This window comes from Tachypleus tridentatus, chromosome 5, assembly GCF_004210375.1.
Source record: "Tachypleus tridentatus isolate NWPU-2018 chromosome 5, ASM421037v1, whole genome shotgun sequence".
In the NCBI taxonomy this organism is placed as follows: Eukaryota; Metazoa; Arthropoda; class Merostomata; order Xiphosura; family Limulidae; genus Tachypleus; species Tachypleus tridentatus.
Window position 1 is genome coordinate 39,686,865 of NC_134829.1, and position 27,462 is coordinate 39,714,326.

The 27,462-nt window shown below is 30.9% G+C and overlaps 1 protein-coding gene across 5 annotated transcripts; it reads right to left on the reverse strand.

Moving 5' to 3' along the window:
• Positions 1-3,180: 3,180 nt before the first annotated feature.
• On the reverse strand, positions 3,181-26,924 carry LOC143250981 (charged multivesicular body protein 4b-like). Of its 5 annotated transcripts, none has more exons than XM_076502237.1 (8): positions 26,271-26,924; positions 24,815-24,993; positions 21,921-22,125; positions 16,107-16,281; positions 14,321-14,435; positions 11,773-11,896; positions 6,502-6,600; positions 3,181-4,902 (listed from the first exon to the last, which is right to left on the reverse strand). In XM_076502237.1, the coding sequence occupies exons 2-7, from the start codon at positions 24,842-24,844 to the stop codon at positions 6,533-6,535; spliced, it is 717 nt and encodes a 238-aa protein (XP_076358352.1). In that variant the 5' UTR covers positions 24,845-24,993; positions 26,271-26,924; the 3' UTR covers positions 3,181-4,902; positions 6,502-6,532. The 5 variants fall into 5 exon arrangements, with proteins under 5 accessions (XP_076358352.1, XP_076358353.1, XP_076358354.1 ...); XM_076502238.1 differs by having other exon boundaries at positions 24,815-24,983; positions 26,271-26,656; XM_076502239.1 differs by lacking the exon at positions 26,271-26,924 and adding an exon at positions 25,813-26,191 and having other exon boundaries at positions 24,815-24,983.
• Between the last annotated feature and the right edge of the window lie 538 nt (positions 26,925-27,462).

A 27,462-nucleotide genomic window follows, 5' to 3' on the forward strand; every position in this document is an offset into this window, starting at 1 on the left:
GTAATTAGATTTTGCTACTTAACTTTTTCCAACGTATAAATAGAATGTATTTTGCAAGATAGATTATTTAGTCTCCAAGATCGGAGTTCAGAATTTCTATGAGATCCGTTTTTGGACATAACCGTTAGTTACGTTTTTCAACATCGGATTAACCAGAAGTTGTAATAATTAATTATTTTGTAAGAAAATGGGTTCTGTAAAATTCCATTAAGTGTATGATAGAGATTTTCTAAAACTAAATAGTTAAGTAATGTTTTTTTAAATTGGACTACATTTTGTTATATATTGAATTATGCTTTTTAAAGATAATCTAGTTAGCAGATGCGAACCGACTTAAAAAGTTACATTCTATAGAAGAGATTTAGTTGTTTATATTGTACTACATAATGTTTTGAGATTAGCCTTATAAAGTCTTCCTTTTTGAATTCAGTTAGGAGGATTGGTAATTCTAACTAGGTTAGCGATACTTCTAAATTGGAGTTATTACATATTTGTGTATTGTTTTTCTCATATGGAATAATTTGACTTGAAAGAAGCTAAAGTGAAAAATATATGTAATGATTAATCTCGTGAATGGAAAGGATTACACATTAGTCAATATTTACATATCGCGATATACCACAAGGATTTCAGACTTGTCCATCAACGAGGCGCAAGTTCATTATTTGGTGATTCGCAACATTAATGACACTTTACGCAATACACTATATCTAAATTGCCAGGTTAGAGATCTTTATGGTTAAGGTGCAGCTATCTTTTATTTAGAACAGCCGACCATAGTAAATGCATTGTCAAAATTCACTTTAATTAAAAAAAATACAAAACAACGATGAAGATATGGAAAGGCAAACAGTTGATATCACTCGGTGCTATTCACCCTGACAGCTAATGAGTTAAACGACTCGAATTTTTGGATCTTTCCATAGGTAGCCCGGAACGCCAACCATTACGTCATTTTGGGGCACTTTTCACTGCTGCACTGCATATGTCTAAAAACACAGTTATAACAATTATTCCACACATTATCGGCAAAGTGCGGAATTACTCGCTTATGCACCAATGAAATAGTCTATGCAGCGTATCCTATAGAGGTCGCTTGTTTCACACCGACTGCTAATACTTTTATCATCATACTAAAATGTGTTACGTCAACCATCATATATTTTGATTCATTATGCAGAAAGATGGAAACAGCTAACGTATGAAAGTGGATTTCAAAAAGGGCAAACAACAGGGTCATTTAATTATAAATATCTTGCTGGGACACACTGCATTGCAACAGCTGTGTATACATATTGATTAAAACAAAGTTTAGATAAGTGACATCGGGTATTGATGTCAATTTTATTACAAACAGTTTTTCATTTCTTCTTGAAACATTTACTTAGAATTCTAAACACAATACAATAATATCTCTATGTTGAAAAAACACACACAGTTCTGCTATTTGTTTTACCACTTCAGTGTACCATGTCATAATATAAAAAAGGAAAACGTAGCTTAAGTGTTCATTTACATGATGAAATAAAATGAATTTTTATGACTACTAAGTAGCATAATTATTTCACATACTACAGCAGTTTCCATCATGTGTTACATACGTTATACACTGATAAGAAAAGACATTGGAATTACAAGCCTACGAAATTATTCACACATTCCTGAAAAACTCTAAGCTCTCTCTTTTAATCGTTTTAATATAACCTTAACCTGCCACGAAACTTCCAGGTTATTTTAATAAAAACTATCAACTAAAGGATGTTTCTAGAAACATATCTTTCCAGACTAGAAGTTAACAAAATTATCAACAGATGGCAATAAAAATGTAAGATACTGGTCACAAATTACAATTAACACACTTCAAAAAATATTCTAATAAATCAGTAACATTTTATTAATCAAAACGAAGGCTGAACTTTTTCGAATTAAAACAATATTAACAACATGTTGCTCTTCCTCACTAATTCCTTATAGTCGATTCTTAACAGTTTCTTAAAAATATTTTAAGTAGATTGTATCAAGTCAAAAGTTCAGTCTGTGTCAGGCTAACAAATAAAGTAAGATATTACATGATTTGAAACACTTTAAACTGTACATTATAAAGTGCCTGATAACCAGACGAGAGCTCAACGTGTCAGATGTGTTATCCTCTTTTACCGAAATGCTTTTGATACATCTAGTCCTAACTGAAAGTTACTTAAAGTAAAAACTACATTAAGTTACATACTGCTGAACACTCAAGCGAAATATACATGCTTGATTTTTGTTTGAATTTCACATAAGTTTATGAATATTGTAATTCACTCTGTCACATGACCACTGGTAACAAAAAAATGTTAATAAAATATAGTACTTACTTCCAGTCTTATTCATATGGTTAAAGTTTAACATGCCTAGTAGTAACCTTCAGTGTTTAACCTTGTTTTGCAGAAACTGTAGTTCCACACCTTAAGATTTAAGGATAGAACTTTTTTTTAAACCCCTGCTTTGCCTAAGTCCACGTTTTATTTAATTCTTGGGTTGACAATAAAGGGGCACGTGTTCAGTTGTTCCTCTGTTAAATCAAGAAACTCACTCTGTCTCGTGAAGATGACACACAGTTTAACCAAGTAGATTAATGGTTTCTTGTAGAAATCTGTGTCCATCAAAAAGCTTTAGATAAGCTGTGTATCCTTGTAAAAACTACTGAAAGATAAAAAAAAAAACACTCACTTTTCCTACAGAATAAAAGTTTTGAATTTGTTTCCAAGGTCCAAAACACGGTTTGTGGCTGACTCATAACCATAAATTATGCATGAATTTCCAAGAAAGTAAAGCTTTAAAAACACCAATAAATATATACAACTCCAGTTTGAGAGGATTCATCTCACCACCTTGTTCTTCATCACCATGAAACAATTATCAGTTATCTTGGTGAGCAAGAACATTCTCCTCATTTTCTGGACATTGTTTTGAAATCGATATCTGGAAAACTCAGAAAGAAAACTGATTTATTGCAAGGCCTTATCCTTTCAGAAACATGGTGTATGTATGTGTCTCTCTCTTGACCATATATACCACTAAAGACTTCTTTAGCAACTTAATTTTATACCAAACAGCATGAAACAGTTTCACATTACATGCAACGTTGCTTGTAGTGTACATATTCAGATAAAATATTGCACATATGACTCTACTAAACCTGTGCTAATTAAGAATTTTATTTCAATGCTAACACCTAAAATTTAATACAAATTAAAATAAAAAGTATACTTTGCTTTAATGTTCACAACTCAAAAAATAATAATGACTCTCGTAATCTTCAACACTGTTGTTGTCAAAATTATTAAATTCAAGTCTCCTTTAACAACCAGATACAGAAACTAATTAAACCACATACGATGTCTAAACATATAATAATAATAACAGAAATAAAATACGGGTTTTATACTTTGATATCACGGTTGATTAAGTACACCAAAATAACCTTTGTATCTGTGAACATCTACAAATCTTTGTCTTGAAACATTTCAATTAAATAGATTTATCACTAAAAAAAAGGAACACACAGTAAGTACAGAAAACCAAATACAGTAGTGAAAATATCTATACAAACAAATACTTAAGGTATTGAAAATGACAACAAAAAGGTTTCTTTACACAAAGAAAAGACTTAAATATTTGGTACAAGACTTCAAAATGCAATTCATCACAATACAAGTGACTTTTTAAACTTTTAGAATATTTTTTTTCATATACAGTTATTTATCATATAAATTCATTTCTCCAAAATTGTATTACATTCAATAAAATAAGATAAATTTATAATCCTACACATTCTTCCATATCCACAATACTGTTGGTAAGAATTCAGACTAGGACAAAAAAACAGGTTTGATAGATATAACTACAGTAGTTTTATAAAGTATCTGTGGTCTTGTGTTTAATGAAATAATGTAGAAAAATGTTGTGGCTAAGTTCCATGTGTTTTTATATCAAAATTCAGTAAGAACTAACCTATGATAATCCATACAGGTTTTCATATTTGTATCTTTAACTTTGCTGTTGAGAATCCATATGTTTACATGTTATTTCCTTCATAAACATGAATAGTTCAGAAATAACGTAAAATATATTATAACGTGTACTTTAAACTGCTACATCCATTTCTGTATTAAAGCAATAATTTAATACGTAAGTGAATTGGAAACAAATTATATAAATCTATTACAACTACAGGTACAAAACACCATATCATTCTGGAAAATGTTCAATGTAGAAAATAAAATATGAAAGTTTACTGTTCAGTTCATATGAAAGAAGTCTACATTTGGTAACTTCTTTAACTGAAGATGAAACTAACTACATGGTAACAGAATATCACACATATACCATCAATTTAAAGATTTTTAACCTTCCAATGGGTGGTATTTCCTGTTTGTAATTGTGAATATTTTGATGTTTATTTGCAGGATGCCTCTAAACACAGGTAACTAATACAAACAGTAATGCATATGTATGGTTCTGTATCAAATGTTTTGACATGATTGGCGTATCTTACTGTATTAGTGGACGGTATTGGATGGAAGAACAATATCATATAATACACCTTGAAAGATTTACAATATCTTTTAAAATTAACATAAAATATAATTTACAATGGGAATTTAAAATTTCAACATAAAGTTTTGAAAATTGATGTGACAAATATATAAACTTTATAGAGCAACACAATTTCACACCAAAAGTGAAATAATTTTCATATGAAATCATACTGACTAAAAATCATACTAAAACATGATTTTAAAATATCAGTAGTACTTAATTTAAAAACAACAACAACCGAAAATAACAATGGGGATGGCTTCCCAGACGTCTTAATGAAACCAAAACCTTCAAATTATCCTTGTCCAAGATAAGTACCTGGAATAAAGAAAGTTGCAGTTTACATTATAATGTTAATGTAACACATGAACATCTATATACAAGTACTAAACCTTGAAAAAATTACATACAATAAATTTAAAACCAATACCTGTATCTTCGAGGTAAATATTAAACATCTAGATAGACAATCTTGTACACTTAGTATGATAAAATAAGATACCTTGGATGTCAAACTTGGACTGTACCAACTGGTTAAAAAAAATAAACAAATTTTCCAGATGTAAGAGGGACACTTTTAACAAGTGCTTTTACTGATTATCAATTGAAAACTCTGGAAAATTACAAATAAATTATCCATGCAAACGTCCAAGAAAAGGATCGACTGTTCATGAAATATGAATTTTGTTAGTTGATCTGTTACAATATAAAAAGTGATTTATCCAACCATTTATTGTTCTTAGCATACTTAGACACTTTTTATTTCCCTAAGGCAGTGGTTCCCAACCTTTTTCATGCCCCACACCCCCTTAAAAATTTTAATATGTTCTTGCACCCCTCACACAGTAATTATTTATTTAAGAATAAAGGTGAACGTGGCCAAAACAAATGTTATCTTGTACCCTGGTTGCGAGCACCCCTGGTTGGGAACCACTGCCCTAAGGTAACACTCAATAAAAACTTGGAAAGTTTAATATGACACTTCCTTGAACAAATTCACAAGTAAACTAATAAGCTGGCAGATAAATAATTACCAAGATCTGTTTACTACATCTACAAGTCTTCAGATCTGTACTTATTTCAACCAGAAGAATTAAGTGACAAGTGTTCATTGCATGGTGATTTTGAACTTATCTTGCTGGAAAAAATGGACTAAATCTTTAGAAAATTTCATCTTGAAAGAACATTTTGATGAGATTAAATGCCTGAAAAAAGACTTACCAATTTGTCTCACACATACATACGTAATATATATATCTTATGTACAGGTGAGAAATAAAAGTGTATTCAAAGCAATAAAAGTGTGTGCACATGTACAAATCATGGACCTTGTATAACCTCACACCACAAGTAACATCATCACATACACACTATTTTATGATCACATAGAATGATACTGAAGCCAACAACTGGGTGTCTAGCTGATTACTTCAAATAAGAACAAGTCTGGATACTTTACAAAAATAATCAATTTCCTTGTTTTTCATTCCTGGATCATTGTTGTCAATCATCAAATTCATTTGCATGAACCATCCACAAGTGTCCTTCAAATATGTGACAGATCTCAGACACATATTAACATATTACATACAATATAAGACATCTATAAAACTAAGACATTTATATAAAACTCCTATACAGCCTTTTTATACAAGAAATGAAATATTAAAATCTCTTTTTAGTTGGTTTTTTTGTGTATCTAAAAATAAATGTAGTAATGAGAGAGTTGTTTATCTATAAATATATTAATAGAGTTATTTATAAAACAAAACTTTTACTTATATTTTTGAGAAGTACATCACAATTCTTTTTTTATTACACCATTAGTTTTTACTGTTAAACTGTGATAGAAAAATATTTTTGTGGTATAATAAAATGTAAAAGTGAGTGCTAAAGTTATTAAACAAACCATCTTACACTGGTCAACATCTTGGGATGGTTCAGGTTCCTAGGAAGCCCATGCTGCTAATTCTTTCATCTCATCTTCATTTTCTTCATGATGTACTTTGGCTTTCCCTAACACAATTAAGTAATGAAAAATTACACAAATATATAAATAAAAAAAAAATCAATGAATCTATCAAAGAAACCAGTACAGTGTTTACCTGAAGTCAAATAAACTAGTACAGTTTTTACCTGATGCCGTAAAACTAAGAAAACTATCGTTTTTCAAAGTGGCAAATATCCTTCCTCCTCATTTGATAGCATTGTAAAAATTATGTTACATAACACTATAACACACACATACACAAGTTTGAAAGTCTATAAAAAAACAAGTGTAGTAATGGATAAACAACTCTGGCTAAATGCAAACTAAATTTGTACACATATTGTGAATGGAAGTTAAAGCAATTACGGGTAAAGCTTGGAAAAAAGAATAAAAAACTTGGAAAATAACAAAATAGACATAAAACACTACATCTAATAACTGATGAAAATAATAAAAATATTGACATTTTTAGTCAACAGCCTACAGTGAACAGGTTAGCTAATAATCACCAAATCCACCAGTGTTTGATATACAAGACAGAGGGGGAAAAAAACAAATTTTCACAGAAAAACATTTATTCTGAAGGTTAATCTTTTCACCATGGAAAGCAACTACAAATGACAGAAGATTGTTATTGACAACAGAGATAGACTTTTCTCCACAGCTGTCAAAACATTTATCTCTCTACAAAAGAAGTCAACAACCCTTCATAATATTGACCACCAGATGCTGAGTATGCTTAAATCTGGAGCTGTGAGCTGGAAACACAAGTACAATACAAGATATCCATGCCATCCACATACACAGATATTATCCAGTTGTCATATTTTCTGCGTTTTTACCATACTTTAGGTAAGTTATTGTTGCCGTAATGTCATTCATGCAATGCAAGTGTGTCTTGTATATAATAATGCATAATACAGTGAAACACAAACTGATAAGATATGATGTTTTCTTATAGAGTAACAACACTGATTGGAGTGCAGTATTCAAAGTACTTTACCAAGTTAACCATTATGATGAACAAAGTTCTCAACTATTTATATATAACATATGTAAAAAGGTAAGAAATATAAGGCACAGACAGTTTCTTATCATCTAGATTAAATATTGAGTCATTTTGAAATCCATTAGTACTAGTGTAATTCCAGACTCAGTTATAAACAGAAGGGGAGGGGGCACTTTGAGGCCTAAAAATTAATTTCAGCCTTCCACAGTGGGTCACAGGTCAAAGCCATGTCATCTTGTTTGTTCAATTGAATTCAAAATTTTATTCAACTACTATTTTATGAGTTTATGCCAACAAGTTTGGAAACAAATTGCAGATTATAATCCAAATTTTAATATTATATACAAGTTAATTTCTTAATTTAAAAGTAAATATTAAAAGAACACATCTAAATGTAGATTGTAGTAAGTTGCATAGTATGTTGAGTGCAGCACTGTTTAAAATTACATGTTAACGATGTCAAAATACTAAGTTTATAGTTCTGTACAAATTAGTAACTCAAATTACTAATTATCAACCTAGAATATAAAATAAGAACTTCATATATTTTTCTTTTGTTGAGACATGGCTTATGTATTGAATCAAACACAGTGGCCCCATTCAGCTATCTCCATTTTTAAAAACATGTATACATTAAATTCAATATATAACATGTGAATAGCCAATCAACAGCTTATAATGTCTCCACTGCTTTTTTTCAACCATTTTAATCCATGAAAATATATGTTCTTTCAATCCCAGAAGGATTTCAAGGAGTTAGGTTGAGTCTTGTGTCTGCTCGAAGTTTCAGGTTTTTTAAAATCTAAATACATCTTAGTCACTAAGTTATAATGAAATTCTATGCAGTGTAGTTATTATGATGTTTTTTATTCAACTGCACATATAAAACCAAAAAATATCTTGCTTGACGTTCTCATGCGAAATTTTAAAAGGCTTAGCAACCAATGTCCAGCTGCAACTGCATACAAAAATTGTAGCAAGAACTGCTTGATTAACTTCTTGATTTATTGTTCTATAGTTTAATAATTAATTTATTTCTAAATAGTAATAATCTATATACATGTAAAACATATAATAATTGAAATGTCTGTATATCAGAAAATAATAGTCCACTAAAACACAGCTAAGATAGGAAAGACAAAGTTTTATATTACTAGATACGTAACAAGTGTATGTACACAACATCAGTACAAGTTATGTAACGTTAGCTAAGCATGACTTGAAGGTCAATTCATTAAAAAACATATGTAAATATGTAGCATTATGAAATTTGAGCAACCTAGACTAAACACTTGTATTTTCGTATTATAATACGTAGTCATTCTAGCATGAAGAAAGAATAACTTATATTTATTTCTTAATTTTCATATGATGGTTACAAGGCTGGTCAAGCAACAGACCCCACGTAGTTAAATTATATAAAATAACAAAATATAGTCTTACTGAAAACAAATGTTTAAAATGTATTTAGGAAGTTTTATAGATTATGCAAATAATCTGCGAATTATGGGACAAAGAATATTTTTTTAAATCATAATATGAAATAACTATGCACTCAGAGTGGTAATGAAACATACTACTTTCCCAAACAAATCTTTAGTAAAAATGTTTCATTAAAAAAATCTGATTTTTTTTGTATACAAAATACCTGTAATCTTTACTATATGTCTACCAAATTTTGTGAAGATATACTTACTGTATCAAAAGTTATGGTGCAAATACTTAACGTGTGCAAATATGCAGATAACTTGTGTATATTATACCAAGCCCATTGGAAGAAAGGGTTTTAAAAACCTTAGCTCACACACATGGGTATTTATAGTATCTTATACAGTTTTAGGTTATTTCAACATATTTGATTGGTTTAAAATAAAGTCGTTTATTTAATGGTTACAACTTTATCTGACCAGTAAACTGAACAACTTGGTCTGTTAGTAGTTCAGCAGTTGTTAAAAACAAGTCACTAAAATATCTGTTGGGACTTAAGGCTGCTTTTCATCTTAATTTCTGAAGAGACTTGATAAAAAAAAAAAACTACAATACTGAACAACTGAGCTGTAGCTTAGTATGTTTTATTTTCTAAGTAACTTGATAACATATCATCTGAAGTGGCTTACTGATTGGCTTTTGGGTACAGCTTCCTAACAAAGGTTTAAAAGAAGTTTGGAGACTTGAAAGTGATATGTCTATAAAAATCATTTGAATAATGACTAATTGATTACATAATTTACTTGGTGTATAGAATAAAAATTATAAAAGAAGTTCTTGAAAAATTACTAAAATAATAATACACCTAGCAATCTTCTTTGAAGTAAAATTTTGTTGTAAATTTCTGGACTTGACTTTGGGATATTGGAAAAAAGTTACCTTACTAAACAACAGAAACAAGAATGAAAAACGTTTTTCACATCTAATCTCTCTCTGAGTTGAAATATGGACAATATTTAAAGTATTTAAATAAATGAACCATTAAAATCAACAATAGTTATTTTAAAGTATTTAAATAAATGAACCATTATAACCAATAGTTATTTTAAAGTATTTAAATAAATGAACCATTATAATCAACAATAGTTATTTTAAAGTATTTAAATAAATGAACCACTATAATCAACAATAGTTATTTTAAAGTATTTAAATAAATGAACCACTATAATCAACAATAGTTATTTTAAAGTATTTAAATAAATGAACCACTATAATCAACAATAGTTATTTTAAAGTATTTAAATAAATGAACCATTATAACCAACAATAGTTTTCTGTTATTTTTACATAATGTTAAAGTACAAACTGATAGTTTCAAACTGGGACTGCAGTATAAAAACAAAACTAGTTTGATCAGGAGATGGTATTACAACCTGAAACTGAGTACTTAAGGTATGACAAAATGTGCAATTTCAATAATAACCCTGCAGGAAAAGCTTAAGCTAATCTATCAGTTCAAATTATTTCATGGATTTTAAAATGGTTGTGTTGCACTCTTGGTTTCACTCAGAGCTGAAGCTCTAAGATACTTACACTATCTATCACAAAAAGTAATTGTTGAGCATTTCAGTCATGCTAATAGTCAACCAACAATAACATACAGTAAATCTGTATTTTTATTCTTTAAGTCATGCCACAGTTTAAAATGTAAATGATAGCGTGATTAGTTCTTAACAATTCAGTGTTGAGTATCCCATTTGTGAAATATAATTTGATATTAACATTATCCTTTTTCCCCATTATTTCAGAAGAAAATGTTGAGTTTTACCTGCATGTTCAGCTTTTCAAATGCAACTTGGGAAGTGGCCACTGTAAATGGGTAACAGAAGAATGTTTGGGTAGACACCACGGTTAGCAGTATATATAAACATTGTAATCCTCAACCGCACCTGTATTATCTACTGTTAGAGAATCTTTGAACCTTTCTTGAATTATTTCACAAAATAACTTGATCTTACAAAAAAAAAAAAAAATGCTGAAAGTGTTGTGAGAGAGTTCCAACAATGAGAGGTAAATCTTTTGTAAGATGGACTGGACCAGTTTACTAGAAAATTGGTACCAACATGCAAAGAGCATTTCAGAATGATAACAAAACTTTGAAATGCGCATCTCCAGTGGATAAAAGAATTTTTAAGACTCTTAGAACTAAATCTACAGATTTTTGTAAAAAATAGACATGAGTAAGTAAGAGGAATCATTTAAAATAACTGTGTTTAGCCTCTTTCAAAATTTTCATACCATTATCCCTAAAGTTTCTTTTTGGGGTCTTTTAAAATTGACAGTGAAGATTTACTTGAAAACTTACAACAGTGTTTAAAAGAAGGTGCACATTTGTTTTATTTTCTTTTGTGTAGTTGTTTCCCATGAATTTTCGCAAGTAGATAATTATTTATGCACAATACCTCTGAAGCATGGATGGATTTTGAAATTAACAGCATTTATCACAAAACATACTTCGTAATTTGACTTCAAAATAACACAAGTATTCTTTATTTGTAGCTAAAGAATTGGAAGTGGCTAAACATAAAAAGCCAGACAAACAATTAAAAGTGATAACTACTCCATTCACAATAAAACCATCTTAATTACAAGACGTACACGCTCAACTTCATCCGCACCACGGATAATGAAATAACTACAGTGTAAGTTTGCTCAGATCATTCACACTGATCTCAATGGTGACAAAAACCGAGGACCTTACTTGGTCGGCTTGGTTCAGCCTGTGGTAGGTTAGGTAATTTCTCAGTAGATGGCTCTGCTATATTCAATAGTTGTTGATCCAGTTCTTCCTCTTCTAGGTCCTCTAGTTCTTTTAGCAAGTCGTCCTAATCATCACCAAAAACAATGGCTAAGAAACTACTGAATATATCTAATAATAATAAAATAATTAACATGTTTTTAATGTTCAATGCATCCAGATTAGATCCAGAAATTTTAATGTTCACACGTACACATTTTTCAAACCGGTCGGCAGGATATACAAATACGAACCTGCAGTAAATCAACAAAGATTATCTAAGTGTGCATTTATTTGTTTCTTATCTGAGATTACTTTTGTTTATAGAAGTGTTTGAATTCCTGCTCTAGCAAAAATGTATAATGCAATAAAAATTACAGAAATATATAAACTGTCATATTTAAAAACTCTAGTCAAGCAAATCTATCCTGGACATTTGTAGTTTATTCACATATGTATAAAATTATAAATAAATAAATACACACACACACACATTACACACTATTTTAATTTACGACACTGTCAACGTACACTGATTTCTTTATCGACTTTGTGCATAGGGTATTCTACATGCTGTATTTTAAAATTATAATAGTTAAGTGTTAAAAACCATAAAATACATGGATTTACAAATGCAAAATGTGGTTTGAACCATTTTAAATACAACTGAATTGACAATGACCTTGTATAGATAGATGCACAGCATTTTGACTAAAAAAGTCTATGGATGTAAAAAGCACTTTTGCCCAAAAATAAGATTGATTTTATAACATTTGATGAAAATAATAATATAGTTATATCTTTTTTTTAGATTTCTTTATAATACTTTTTAAAGATTCTAATTGATAAATATCCCACTTCATAGCATATTTTAAGCACTGGTAATAAAATGAACAGAAAAATTGTATCTAAGTTCTCCTTATGCACATATAATTAAAAGCTGATTATTAATACTCATACATTATCTAGTTTATTTAATCTACACAATTCAAACACAAAGAATATAGCAAAAAATAATCCATATTTCAGTGTTACTCTGATATGTTTTTAAAATATTCAATATTATCATTCTACAAACTCTTAAAAACACTGCAACTCAGTACAGTACCTTTGTGGTGTGTCAGCTCAATTACACAATTAATAGAGATATTGCAATAACATGATAAATTTACAGAAATTATGCAAGCAACTATGTTATTGGTGCTGTTTATCTCACTTTCTCAATGCGTGAATCCAGAGAATTATTTTTAACTGTTAAGAAAATGCAAAATAACCTACAAGCTATATTCCAATTTATGCAAGTGTTTTTTGGAGAACAAGTAGGGGTCAAACAGACTTAATAAAGACAAATACGTTTTTCTAGTGACTTATCCTTTAGACAAGAAGTTTTTTTAAAAAAAAATCCACACCCCCTAGGTTTCACAAGAAGAAAAAAATCAACTGTCTCTACTTCAAATACACCATTCAGTTTTAATACACACAAATATTTATTTCTATTGAAAGGGATATGTTAACTTAAACCATAAAGACATAACAGGAAATCGAAAAATGAAATCATTACTAACCATCATGCATATAAAAAATTAAAAATAACACCACATCAAAATCCAGTGGGAAAAAAGGTCTTAATCTTTACTGTAGTAAAGAAAGTTAATCAACAATATTAACACAAGAATTAGTGAGATTTACATGTCTAAATGTTAACAACTTTTAAAATTAAAAGCAATGAAATGGATGTAATCTTTGTTTCTTGAAACCTGAAAACCTGAGGTTATTGAAGAGACTTTTATGAACCATGCTGTGTGTTGCAAAGAACAACTGAACAGTGTCCAAGAATGTCAGATGTCTGTGGGTTCTCACCTAATGACCAATCAATTTTTGTTTGTCCAAAATGATTGGTAATGAACAAAACCCTCAAATACTTGATTGTCAAAATGTGGACCCATGTAGACAGGCATGCACCTTGAGGGTTTAAGCTTGCTTGATCAGAGCTACAGCTTGTCTCAGGCAAATGCATTTGTATCACTCTAGTATACGAGTCAAAGTTCATTGGTGAGAAAACATTCAACTCAACCCTTCAGCAAACAGAGTTCAGAGAAGGAATATTTCATAAATGAAACTTTGACATCATGGTTTTAAATGTCACATGAGTTAATATTAACCTAAAAGTTTCTGCATTAAGACTTTGGATTAGCAAAGCTAATCTAATTTTATGCAAATTGCATAAAAATAAAACTTCTGGTCAGCATTTTCATACTATACATGCATGACTTATCCATAAATAAGAAACAAGGAAAGTCATTAATTGCTTTTCCCCATTTACATAACTAAGAATACATCAAATCACGAGTAGTTGTTAATATAGATATTTATTTTTAACGGCTATTCTTGACCATTAGTGCAAATTGCTGAATTGAATCAAATTCAAATACAAGATAAAAATGAAAGCACAGAAGAAAATTTTGATCTACGACACAATAAAGGACTAATAACAATATAAATACAAACTTACATCATCAACATCATGTCCAAAGCCCACAGGATTTGATATAGCTTCAGATATCTCATTGGCTACTTCCTGCTGCTCTTGTACTTCATCCATCAGGTTTTGTACGTCATCAATATCCCTAAAAAAAGAAATACACTGTAATTTTGAAAAAATATAAAACTTTAACAAACAAAGGAAATGACATCTTATAGTCCTGTATTTCTAAATTAAAAAAACAATTACTTCATAAACCCAATGTTCAAGTAACAAACACCTTTATAATTTTTCCAATCTCTCTTTCTGTGGCAATTCCACTATAAAGAAAAAAGTTTTCAATAATTACATGCTATAAAGTTTAGCGTGTATATCACACTATATAAACAAATTGTCACAGGCCACAAAAATACAGCCAATTAGCCAAATGTTTGTGACACACTTGGTTTATTTATATGATAACACAAGTTTGTACCTGTAATATATTTGGTTCATTGTTATGACAGTTTTCATGTAAATAGAACAGTTTTACAATAGAAGTATTTGACTGAAATATCTTTTCTGGTGAGAACATACGAGTCGATGTCACCTGGATAAATCAAGAGATTCTCGAGTCTTCAATAAGCTAGTACCAATGAACTTGGGTGCATATATATCTCGAATGCACTGAACTGTGTCATCTGTTCATGTCTACCTTAGGAAATGAAATGACTACAGTTCAACACATGCTAAACATGGATATTCTGCAAATCTGTGTGAATATGTTGAAAACAGATTACATAACTTTAAAATGCACAATGCCTTACACACAGAGATACTTCTACGGATATTATACTTTGGCACAATTCATGGAAGTATTAGGGTTCTAGAACTTAGGATCAATATGTTCTGCAGGAATAAGTGGATGAAATTGTGAAACTGAAAAACTTTAGTTTAGAAGAATATATTCTTGTTCGAAATAGTTTTATAAGAATTAATGATATGAAATTTTAAAATGTTGAGTCATCCATGACAGATATGCCCGTACATAACTTCTGCTTTATGGAAGTAGCACATTTATTACAAATATGCATCAAACTTAGATTTTGGAGAAAACATTTTAAGGACTGGTTAGTTAAATGACCTTTAACAAACAAGACATTTACCAAAATAATCAATCAGTCCAGAATTCAGATATTACAAACCTCTCACTATTTATGGGTTACTAGTTAAATTAGCTCTAACATAATGTAATGAGCTAAGAACCTCTACAAGTTGGAGTGACAGGTTCATGTAAAGAATAAGGTCACTTCTGTTCATCAGTTTGCATACTGATCTGTAGGACATCAACAATGCACTTAACAGGTTTTTCAATACCCCTGTCCATTGTACTTAGTATTTATTATCTTCTACCATAAACTGGTAAAATAGTTGATAACTCTGACATCAAATATCTAATATCACATTGAATAGCATTCTGTAAAAGGTCGTAGTTTGTGCATGCACTTTGACCCTTGCCCATGCACACAAAGGTAGACAGTCGCATTTTTTTTTTTTTTTTTTATATCTAATTTACATTTTCTAAGATTCAACAAATTCTTATAGATACAAATGCATCTTTATCATCCATACAAGCAGTTGTTTCATTTAAAATTTAAGACTTTTGTACACAAGCTTATGGTTAACATCAAGTTCTATTACATGAATGCATAACCATTCAAAACTATGCCAAAATGAAATTATTTTTTTTTTTATTCTATCCTTATATAACAATAAATTCTTAAGCTCTCGACAAATTACAGTTTCTCAAGGTTTAATTTATCAATCTTTAGCTTACATTTCATGAGTATTTTTTAGTGCTTTTGCAGCAAGTCCCATGACTTTCAAAACTTCTGTATTGGTATTCGCATTTTCTAAGGCTTCTCGTTGAAACTCGATTGTTGTTAAAGTACCGTCAATTTGGGTCAGCTGTTTTTCATATCTTTTTTTTCTCTTCAGGGCCTGGAGAGCAACTAAAGGTACACAGATATACAGAAGTGTGTAAAATTTGAAATTTTTCCAACTGGATAATTTTATTATAAAACATAAGAGGATTTTGACACATTAAACACAAGCATGTTAAGCCACAACAATATCTTTATAAAAATAAGAAACAATATTGTGAGAGAAGTTCTTTATTACTTGTAGCTTCCATTAACAAATTGGTAGGCATATCATTTGCTTTATAAAAAAGGTAACTGACAAGTAAACAATTCACAATTTTATTTCAGTTATACAGAAAACAAATCATGTAAAGACTAATAGTTATTAGATAAGTTAAATGTGAGAGAAAGTAGGATTACACAAATCAAGTGATGGTGACTATATTTACAAGATCTAGTACACTTAACTGAAGTTTGAAAACATAAAAATGATCAAAATATACTGATAAATAAAATGTGGTATTCTTATAATTACATCATGCAAAACTAACCATCACTTATTGTATGCAGGATTGAAAAACTATAATTTTTTGAACAAAGAAGTCAGAGCAAGGATCCCAAAAACATGTCCACAACCATACCTGGTTTGTCCCAGGGAAGATTACTGTATAAACCTATTACTAAAGCAGCACAGTGTGTTTGGTTTCTATATATTAAAATAAATGTTAGTACTTATACTTACAATATTTCAAAAGTTGACTAGTTTTGAATGACTATTACATCAGTGTCCTGGTAAATAGACTTATCTTTGAAATGTTGGTCACATGTCCTATGCACACGAGGAAATTCTGTTTTGAATGTTGTCACTGAATTACAAAGGTACTGTAGGGAGAATTTAAAGTGGTTCAAAAAGAAAGAAAATGGAATGCAGTGAAAACACTTAAATCTGGAAATGTAAGTAGTAGTAGTAATAATAATTGAGTTTTAAATCTGGTGTCTTTAAACCAGTATGGAAAAGTCACTGAAAGGTTTGGGTCTTTGGTTTAGAAAATTAAATGGTCTACCATGCTTAATTAAAAGTTCAGGTACTTCTAGGCTTAGAGACGTGTGGTTTAATCAACTACTTATGAGTAGTGATTTCATTAATTAGTGTCAAAACTAATCAATTAAATGAAATTATAATTAAACAGATTACTCAAAATGAGTATTCCAACAGCTGATTAACTGAAACTCCAAATATATCAAATGATGCAAAGACGATAAACTAATTGAAATTAGTGTTTCTAATTACTACTGTTTGAGTATTTCAATTGTTCAAATAATTAAAATTCTGCCACAAAACTTGCTCACCTTGTCCTTGTTATGGCAAAGCTACTGAAACTACTTACAGCTGTAACTAATTTTAAACTGCTGCATATTTGTTTTTTTACTTTTGACTAGAGAGTAAGCAGCTGAGCACTAGACCTATTACTTTTTTTTTTTTTTGTTGTTGTTGTTGAAGAGGGAAGATAGTTGTCTGGCAGCATCTACCATGGTTTAAGAAACACTGTAATAAATAATTATTCCAAAGCAATTGATTAATGGGACTTCCAATTACCAGTTAAGAAACACCACAAGAGATTCATCCAAATATTTCTTGATGATGTTTACATGGAAGTAAAACTGAGATGCATAGGATGTACACTTGGTAGTCTAATAACTATACAAACTCGGGCATTTCCACTCTACTAGCCATCAAATATCAAGATTGGTGCCAAATGATTACAAGACTTATCCATTCCATGCATAACCAAAATAAACAATGCAATGGAAACTCACTTTAAAATCCACAAGGCAATAACCAAACATAGAATAGAGCTATTTATCTAAGTAACAAACATATTTCCTGAAAAACAAAACAGTCTGCTGCAGAGGTCAGATCATTTACAAATTCTTAACAAAATGAAAGAGTGAAAGAATATATTAAGCATATAGCACTAAACTAAAGCAGGCTTTTAGAAAATAAATTTAATTCAAAAGCAGAAAGGACAGATTAAAAAGGGAAAATAAACAAGTGAGTACTAATTGAAAAAAACAAGGAGATATGTAAGAAATAACAAAGAAGGGCAACAAGGAAGGAAATAGGAGAGATCATGGAAATAGAAGTATGCTTAACAAAGAAGGGCAACTAGGAAGGAAATAGGAGAGATCGTGGAAATAGAAGTATGCTTAACAAAGAAGGGCAACTAGGAAGGAAATAGGAGAGATCGTGGAAATAGAAGTATGCTTATCAAAGAAGGGCAACTACGAAGGAAATAGGAGAGATCGTGGAAATAGAAGTATGCTTAACAAAGAAGGGCAACCTCTGAAGGAAATAGGAGAGATCGTGGAAATAGAAGTATGCTTAACAAAGAAGGGCAACTACGAAGGAAATAGGAGAGATCGTGTAAATAGAAGTATGCTTAACAAAGAAGGGCAACTACGAAGGAAATAGGAGAGATCGTGGAAATAGAAGTATGCTTAACAAAGAAGGGCAACTACGAAGGAAATAGGAGAGATCGTGGAAATAGAAGTATGCTTAACAAAGAAGGGCAACTAGGAAGAAAATAGGAGAGATCGTGTAAATAGAAGTATGCTTAACAAAGAAGGGCAACCAAGAAGGAAATAGGAGAGATCGTGGAAATAGAAGTATGCTTAACAAAGAAGGGCAACTAAGAAGGAAATAGGAGAGATCGTGGAAATAGAAGTATGCTTAACAAAGAAGGGTAACTAGGAAGAAAATAGGAGAGATCGTGGAAATAGAAGTATGCTTAACAAGAAGGGAACAACTAGGAAGAAAATAGGAGAGATCGTGTAAATAGAAGTATGCTTAACAAAGAAGAACAACTAAGAAGAAAATAGGAGAGATCGTGGAAATAGAAGTATGCTTAACAAAGAAGGGCAACTAGGAAGAAAATAGGAGAGATCGTGTAAATAGAAGTATGCTTAACAAAGAAGGGCAACCAAGAAGGAAATAGGAGATATCGATGGAAATAGAAGTATGCTTAACAAAGAAGAACAACTAGGAAGAAAATAGGAGAGATCGTGTAAATAGAAGTATGCTTAACAAAGAAAGAACAATAAGAAGGAAATAGGAGAGATCGTGGAAATAGAAGTATGCTTAACAAAGAAGAACAACTAAGAAGGAAATAGGAGAGATCGTGGAAATAGAAGTATGCTTAACAAAGAAGGGTAACTAGGAAGAAAATAGGAGAGATCGTGGAAATAGAAGTATGCTTAACAAAGAAGGGCAACTAGGAAGAAAATAGGAGAGATCGTGGAAATAGAAGTATGCTTAACAAAGAAGGGCAACTAGGAAGAAAATAGGAGAGATCGTGGAAATAGAAGTATGCTTAACAAAGAAGGGCAACTAAGAAGGAAATAGGAGAGATCGATGGAAATAAGTATGCTTAACAAAGAAGGAAATAGGAGAGATCGTGGAAATAAGAAGTATGCTTAACAAAGAAGGGCAATAGGAAGGAAATAGGAGAGATCGTGGAAATAGAAGTATGCTTAACAAGAAGAGCAACTAGGAAGAAAATAGGAGAGATCGTGGAAATAGAATTATGCTTAACAAAGAAGAAGCAACTCTGAAGGAAATAGGAGAGATCGTGGAAATAGAAGTATGCTTAACAAAGAAGGGCAACTAGGAAGAAAATAGGAGAGATCGTGTAAATAGAAGTATGCTTAACAAAGAAGGGCAACTAAGAAGGAAATAGGAGAGATCGTGGAAATAGAAGTATGCTTAACAAAGAAGGGCAACTAAGAAGGAAATAGGAGAGATCGTGGAAATAGAAGTATGCTTAACAAAGAAGAACAACTAGGAAGGAAATAGGAGAGATCGTGTAAATAGAAGTATGCTTAACAAGAAGGAACAACTCTGAAGGAAATAGGAGAGATCGTGGAAATAAGTATGCTTAACAAAGAAGGGCAACAAGAAGGAAATAGGAGAGATCGTGGAAATAGAAGTATACTTAACAAAGAAGGAACAACTAAGAAGGAAATAGGAGAGATCGTGGAAATAGAAGTATATAACAAAGAAGAACAACTAAGAAGGAAATAGGAGAGATCGTGGAAATAGAAGTATGCTTAACAAAGAAGGGCAACTAAGAAGGAAATAGGAGAGATCGTGGAAATAGAAGTATGCTTAACAAGAAGAACAACTAAGAAGGAAATAGGGAGAGACAAAGAGCAACTAGGAAGGAAATAGGAGAGATCGTGGAAATAGAAGTATGCTTAACAAGAAGAACAACTAGGAAGGAAATAGGAGAGATCGTGGAAATAGTAGTATCTTAACAAAGAAGGGCAACTAAGAAGGAAATAGGAGAGATCGTGGAAATAGAAGTATGCTTAACAAAGAAGGGCAACTAAGAAGGAAATAGGAGAGATCGTGGAAATAGAAGTATGCTTAACAAAGAAGGGCAACTAAGAAGGAAATAGGAGAGATCGTGGAAATAAGTATGCTTAACAAAGAAGGAGCAACTATGAAGGAAATAGGAGAGATTGTGGAAATAGAAGTATGTAACAAAGAAGCAACTAAGAAGGAAATAGGAGAGATCGTGGAAATAGAAGTATGCTTAACAAAGAAGGAAATAGGAGAGATCGTGGAAATAGAAGTATGCTTAACAAAGAAGGGCAACTAAGAAGGAAATAGGAGAGATCGTGGAAATAGAAGTATGCTTAACAAAGAAGGGCAACTAAGAAGGAAATAGGAGAGATCGTGGAAATAGAAGTATGCTTAACAAAGAAGGGCAACTAAGAAGGAAATAGGAGAGAACGTGGAAATAGAAGTATGCTTAACAAAGAAGGGCAACTAAGAAGGAAATAGGAGAGATCGTGGAAATAGAAGTATGCTTGCACAAGTGAGGTTGCAAAGTATGCAAATGACAAGAACCAACAGAAAGATTGATCAGATACAGAATGAAAAATACCATTCCTTGCATAAGAAGCCTGTGAAGAATAAAGTGAAATAATAAATCATGGAAGCATGCATGGAACAAAAAATAACTTGCAGCTGCAAGAAAACAACATTGGGAAAGTAATGAAAGTGAGTCGTACACATAGAAATGAAGTGAAACAAGAAATGAAAACTGAGTTGTACACAGTTAAAAAAGAATGAGAAATGATTTTCTCCTAATACAGGCTATAAACCTACAAGAATAGACATAAAGGTGAGCAAGCTTACAGGTAGACATTACCCAAAAGTAACAAAGCCTGGTATAGTGGACAAGAAATGGGGTAGCCTAGATTAATTCTGTCTGAGAATGGAATATGATTTATAATCCCAAGCATACGACCAAAATTAAGCAGAATAGCATTGTCCCAAAACCCAAAATGCATGCAAGTATGCAAGTTTTTGTTTTAATAGTACTATAAAATAATTATTTGTGATATTTAATTATATCCAAACACATTTATTGCATTTAGAAGATATAAAATTCACAATGATATAATTTTATTTATATGAAATTTGGATCAGTAGCACAAACTAATATATCCCAAAAACCAAATGCACTTCTAACTTTGAAATTTCATGTTATTATTTTTCTTGATAACTGTTACTCATTTGCCCAAAATAAAATACAATTGCACTAAAATATCCCACGATGAATATACTCTTCAGTGAAAACAAAAATTGTTAAGCAGACAAGATTAATATTTAAGAGCCTTGAAAGGTCAAAAACAAGACTAAAGCCTCAAGGTAAACTTACTTCTTTTGTTTTTGGAACCATTTTTCTTTGCAGTTTGAATTTCTTGTTCAATTTTTTTTTCCAAGTAGTCTTGCTTTTTGATAAGCACATCTTCAATACCTCTTAATCGTTGAATGGCTTCTGCTGGAGTTGGTGTGTTTTGCTTAGACTTTCCACCACCAAAGAGTTTAGCTAAAAGACTCATATTTAAGGTTCTTGTGTCTGACTAGAAAGATGTAAAAAATAAACAATAAGCTAAATATTAGTATCAAAAGAAAACCTAGTAGCATTAATTTATTTTTAATAAACTTGTATCAACAGATTATATATGGTAGATGAAGCATAATGCAAAAGTTACACACAAAATAATTGTAGTTTACCACACAAACAAGGTTTAATAACTATGAAATTTGGTATTTAGAGAAACAATTCAATTTTTTATTCTACCAATATTAATAGAATAAAAGATTTTTTTCCTACTTACGGGTTAAAGAGCAGTGTTAAAATGTGACTTTTTAGCAATAGTGTAAAAGGTCATAGAAATGCTCTATCTTATTTTTTTCACACACAAACTTTTATCTCGCAGCTCCATCACATCTTGAGTGATTTGAGATCTTATTAGTTTTGTACTCAAGAAGTTAAACTCCTTCAGTTGATGTATTTAACCAAGCACAAGATCTAATAGCTTAATTTGCTCTAATCCTGCCAAAAAGAATTTCAAGTGCCATAGCTACTGAAGATTCTCTTTTGTTGGTTCTTTTTTCTTTTATCAAATATTTGTACATTTACAAGGTTGTCAATTGTAGTCCTGCACCTGAACAATATGGTACCTTCTTTAGTGAATCTGGAGTAGTCTAGTAATATCTTGTGAAATCTATTAAAAAAACTGATGTGGAACTACTAACCATGTCAGAATGGAAAACTTTCTTGTAATTAAACTTAGTGAATAATGTTAGATACAAGAACTCATAACCGCTATCCAAGGTTTGTGAACCTAGAAAATAACTTGAGATACACATATGTTGTGATGCAATAAGCTGGAAGTTTCAATAGTTTTAAAAAAGGTAAAACTTATCATGAGGTAGTAACATTTTGAGGTTGCTAAATCCTTCTCATCGTTTAACATGAACAAGTTTTTCCTTGAAATGTTGTTTAACTCTTAATGATGTGTTGATCTCCATAAAATACAAGGCTACCACCAAAACATTTATTAGTGTTTAACACAGGGATAAGAAATGTCTTGAGGAACTCATTCATTCTGTCCAATGATTGGTCATTAACACTTTCCAGAAACATATTTTTCAACTTTGGGGTTACATTATTACATTTGCAACTGCAGTAACGTTAATCCATGCACTAAGTCTGTAATGTAAAGGAAGTTGCATTATTTACTGGTATCAGGAAGGGATCAGAAATAAGCATTTGCTCAGCAAACCTATTTTTTCCAGTGACCATCATGTTCACAATGTCCTCCATCATAAAGTTTGAAAATGTCAGCTGGTATGGCCTCTGGTGCCAGATTTGTAATGACTTGCGACTGTCCAATAAAAGACAACAGTGACTGGATTGACAGCATCAGCTATAGACAAATCGCCCTGAATGTTTACCTACTCTGTACAATCCAAACCTCTTTCATTATTAGACTTGGAATCACTAAACTCATAACTAATATCCCAACCTACATGTTCTACTCAAATGACCATGAATCAGGTTCTTGTAATACACTTGTACTTTTCATTCGAACTAAAATGTTTGCACAATACTACCATATTGTAGCTTAAGTGATAACCAAAACAAACCACTGCAGAAATCACAGGCCAAGTGACATGAAACTTTAGTGAAACATTTTCTTCTGTCATTTACAAGAGGGTAGGACACACACAGTCATGATATAGCACTAGGAACTTATTTATCTACATGCTCACCCTAGTGGTAGCCCCTTTGCTAATTAACATGTTAAAGATTCATATGAAAAAAAAAAAAAAAGACGGATGTGTTAACATGATATTAGCAGGCAAATTTGTTAAAGCATCTTTTCTTATATTTTAATAACATTTTTATCCATTTACTCATACACTTATTAGGGCAGTCCTTAATTGCCAGTTAAAAAGCCTAAAGTTCCCATCCCTTAATTTTGTTAATGGACAAAAACACATTAAATGTCAAACTTCATCCATTTTGAACCATATTTACAGATTCCTCAATAAGGTTGTAATTCTAGACTGTTGTGGTCTGATAGTGTAATATAAAATATTTATTTGTTATAAATGATTTATTTAAAGTGTGTTGTTTCTTTATCGCATGTACAACAGTACAGTTACATAATTGAACAGCTTTGGTGTGGTTGGTCACTTCTGTATTGTTATTGTCTCCTTTCTGCTGTTAGAAAAGTGTCTTCTATGATCTGCACAACTTGAAGAAAGAATTGCTTCTATTTTCTTTATTAGGATGGCATAAAAACTCTTCATTAAGGGTCACCCTCCCTTTCAACATTATCATTTACCACATTCAAGTGTTTAACTGTCTGTAGTATCACCCTGTAGTCCTCGTTGAGCTCTCAAGACTCATGACCAAAATACAAAAGAAATTTCAAAGCAACTGAAGAAATTTGTTGAGTTCTTTGTCATAGTATCTTCAACTAAAATGTTCTCAGGCTGAATGTGCTTTGGAGGTTCATCAGTGGCTTCCTTGTTTAGTGGCTTTGCTACTTCTTTTGACTTTGTGAATACAGCAAAGTCAAGTAGTGTAAAACCAGCATTGAGATACCACAGGTTTCAGTAAAATTTTTTTTAAATAAAAAAGAACACAATTTTCTTTCTTATGCTTAACAAGATCACTGCAAGGAGAAGAACTGGCATTGGGAAACATGAACCATGTTCTATGATAAACTTGAACAACAAACATGCAAATGTTACCAAGTACTCTTTCCTTATGGTCAGTGACATCAAATCGTCCCATCAACATCCAGATCATGTATGATGCAGAGTTGTAGGTGCTACAAGTTGTACTCCATAAAGATGGATGGTACCAAGATAAATTAGCCTAGTTCAGAAACTCTTCATATTTCTGCCCAAGTTGGTATATCTGAAATAGTCTTGTACAAATTGTAGAAACTGCTGTAATATCATGTAGTGTTATAGAAGTAACAGTATGAACTATATATAAATGGAATGCTCCTGAACATTTTGAATAATATGGAATACTCTGAAATATTCCAGAATGTTCTTGGATATGTTCTATAATAGTGTAAGTAAACATTATAAAACCTTTTTGAACGTTCTGGAACATACAAATATAATGTAAACAACAAGGTAAAATTTAACTACCTTCTACAACCTCTAAATATTATTCAATGAAACATTGGTCTGTCTAAAGGAGAGAGAACTATGTTTTTTAAACATGTAATATGTTCCACCATCAGTAAGATTCTTCCATTGCCTATCTATAACTAAGATTTGTATCATTGAGGATTTACATGTTTCTTAATTAATAATTAAATAAAAAAACAACTAAAAATACCATAAAGATAATTAAAATATTTTGAGTCTTTACAGTTCATAAAAACTATCTTTTTAGCAGGTTCATACAAATTATCATTTGAAATAATCCATACGATTTATTTTTGATGTATAAATTCATCTGAATATGGTTTTTGTATTGTTAGTCAAAGGAGTGCTCGCAACATCAGTTTAAAACAGTCAGTATCAGAATTAATATTCAATTATACGTTGCTCAAATACAAACAACAACAAAGGAATTTTTTGACACCAACTGTAAACCAATTGAATCAACAACAATATAAATTTACATTTACACTTCTTTTGGGAAGAGGAACATTAATATAAAATATTTTTTACATATACAAATAAGATTAATACGAAGTTATATTTAGTATATTAAACAGTTAACTTACAAGATGGTTTCACGTAGATTATGATTCTATTTTCTATAGTAATATTTCTGGAAAAAAATCGAACTTCCTACTGCTATAATTCATCATCAATTATCATTAATACCAAACTTGAACACACAAGACAGCTTCATGCAACACCATGATTTCTCAACATAGATAGAGAAAAAAAAAAATTGAGGAGAGGTTGAAATATCACATTCAAAATTCATGAAATTTACGTTAGCATAGGAACTAAATTAAAACTTGGAAAATTTAAGCACAACATAATCAAGTTATTTAGTACAAACTCTAGCCAGTGAGGAATAAGTTGGGTTATTTAATTATCTTTCCAACAATATCACATTATTAATACATTAGGCCTAAGTTTAGTGAAACGCACAACTTTTCTGACGTACAAATAAAATAAAAATAACGAACACTATTCGAACTTCTAAAGATATTTCACACATGGCACTCACCTATGCGTAGGAAGTATGTCTTTCAAATATGACGTATGTAGAACTAGTATAACTTTAATTTAGAATTATTGGTAAATAATTTGAACTACTTTTAAGCTAGAAATAGGCTAAATACAAAACTCAATGAATTTATAATTTTTCTCTGTGTGTAAGATATTTTATATTAAAACACAACTAGTATAATTACACTTTCCACCTTAAAACTTAAATTAACACCACACGCTGTAATTTCCTTCCACGAAACGTGAACGTATTTATGTCACTGCAACCCTTGTATTATTCCGTAAAATCAGACCAATAACAAACTAACGTTAAAGAAACTGACAAATATCATGCTACTGTAATGAAAGCTGACACGATGACGTATTACGCTATATGTTGATATCATGACGGATGTACACCACAGTATAGTAAACTTAAACTAAACTATATGTACATATTTATTCTTTTAACATTTGTAATTATCAAAATATTACTTGGTTATTATGTTTCAATGATAAAATAAGAAAAAACTGACAGTTTGCAAATAGCGTATCCTCGAATCAAAGCGTTGTCGCTAGTGGTACTTTGATAGGTTTCTAACGTTTGTTGATATTTTTCTTTTTTACTTTTCAGTAAAGTAAAGAAGCATTTGTCTTTCTCTCTTCCCTTTAACGCAAGGCAGTTGTTGGAACCGCTGCTCTCCCTTAAAGACTAAAAACTTTTTAAGCTAGGACTCAACTAAATAAATATCCGCGAAATATAAGTTTTACCAAAATTAATTTGACGTCATATTTCAAAGACCAATGAAAAATACTAAAAAATTGAGAAAACCATGGAAAACTCGTGATAAATTAAATGAAGTCACTGTGAAGGTTAGTGCAGTTGTTTATTTTAAATAAGCTTTGCTTTATATATTTTTTACATATTTGTTGGTTTTTTCAACATAACATTTCTACATGAATTTCGTGTTTAAATATTTAATAGTATTATAAATCTTGTAAAGGTGAAGTTAATAACCTAAACCTTTTTTTTTTTTCTATCTATTATTTCAATGAAGGAAGATAAACAATTTTGAATTTATAAATACAACTATATCTCTGCGCGCTACCTTTTGAATGTGCCGAGCATGGCTCGGTTATTAAGGCACTCGATTTGTAATCTTAGGGTCGCGGATTCGAATCCCCGTCACACCAAACATGTTTGATCTTTC

What these genes read in the sequence shown, in the direction of transcription:
- LOC143250981 (XM_076502237.1), bottom strand. Translation starts at nt 24,844, where the DNA reads ATGTCACTGACCATAAGGAAAGAGTACTTG. An exon ending in TGGTTCCAAAAACAAAAGAA is followed by an intron (nt 16,282 to 21,920) that starts GTAAGTTTACCT and finishes GTGTACCTTTAG; the next exon opens with TTGCTCTCCAGGCCCTGAAG. An exon ending in GGCTGAACCAAGCCGACCAA is followed by an intron (nt 6,601 to 11,772) that starts GTAAGGTCCTCG and finishes TAATTGTGTTAG; the next exon opens with GGAAAGCCAAAGTACATCAT.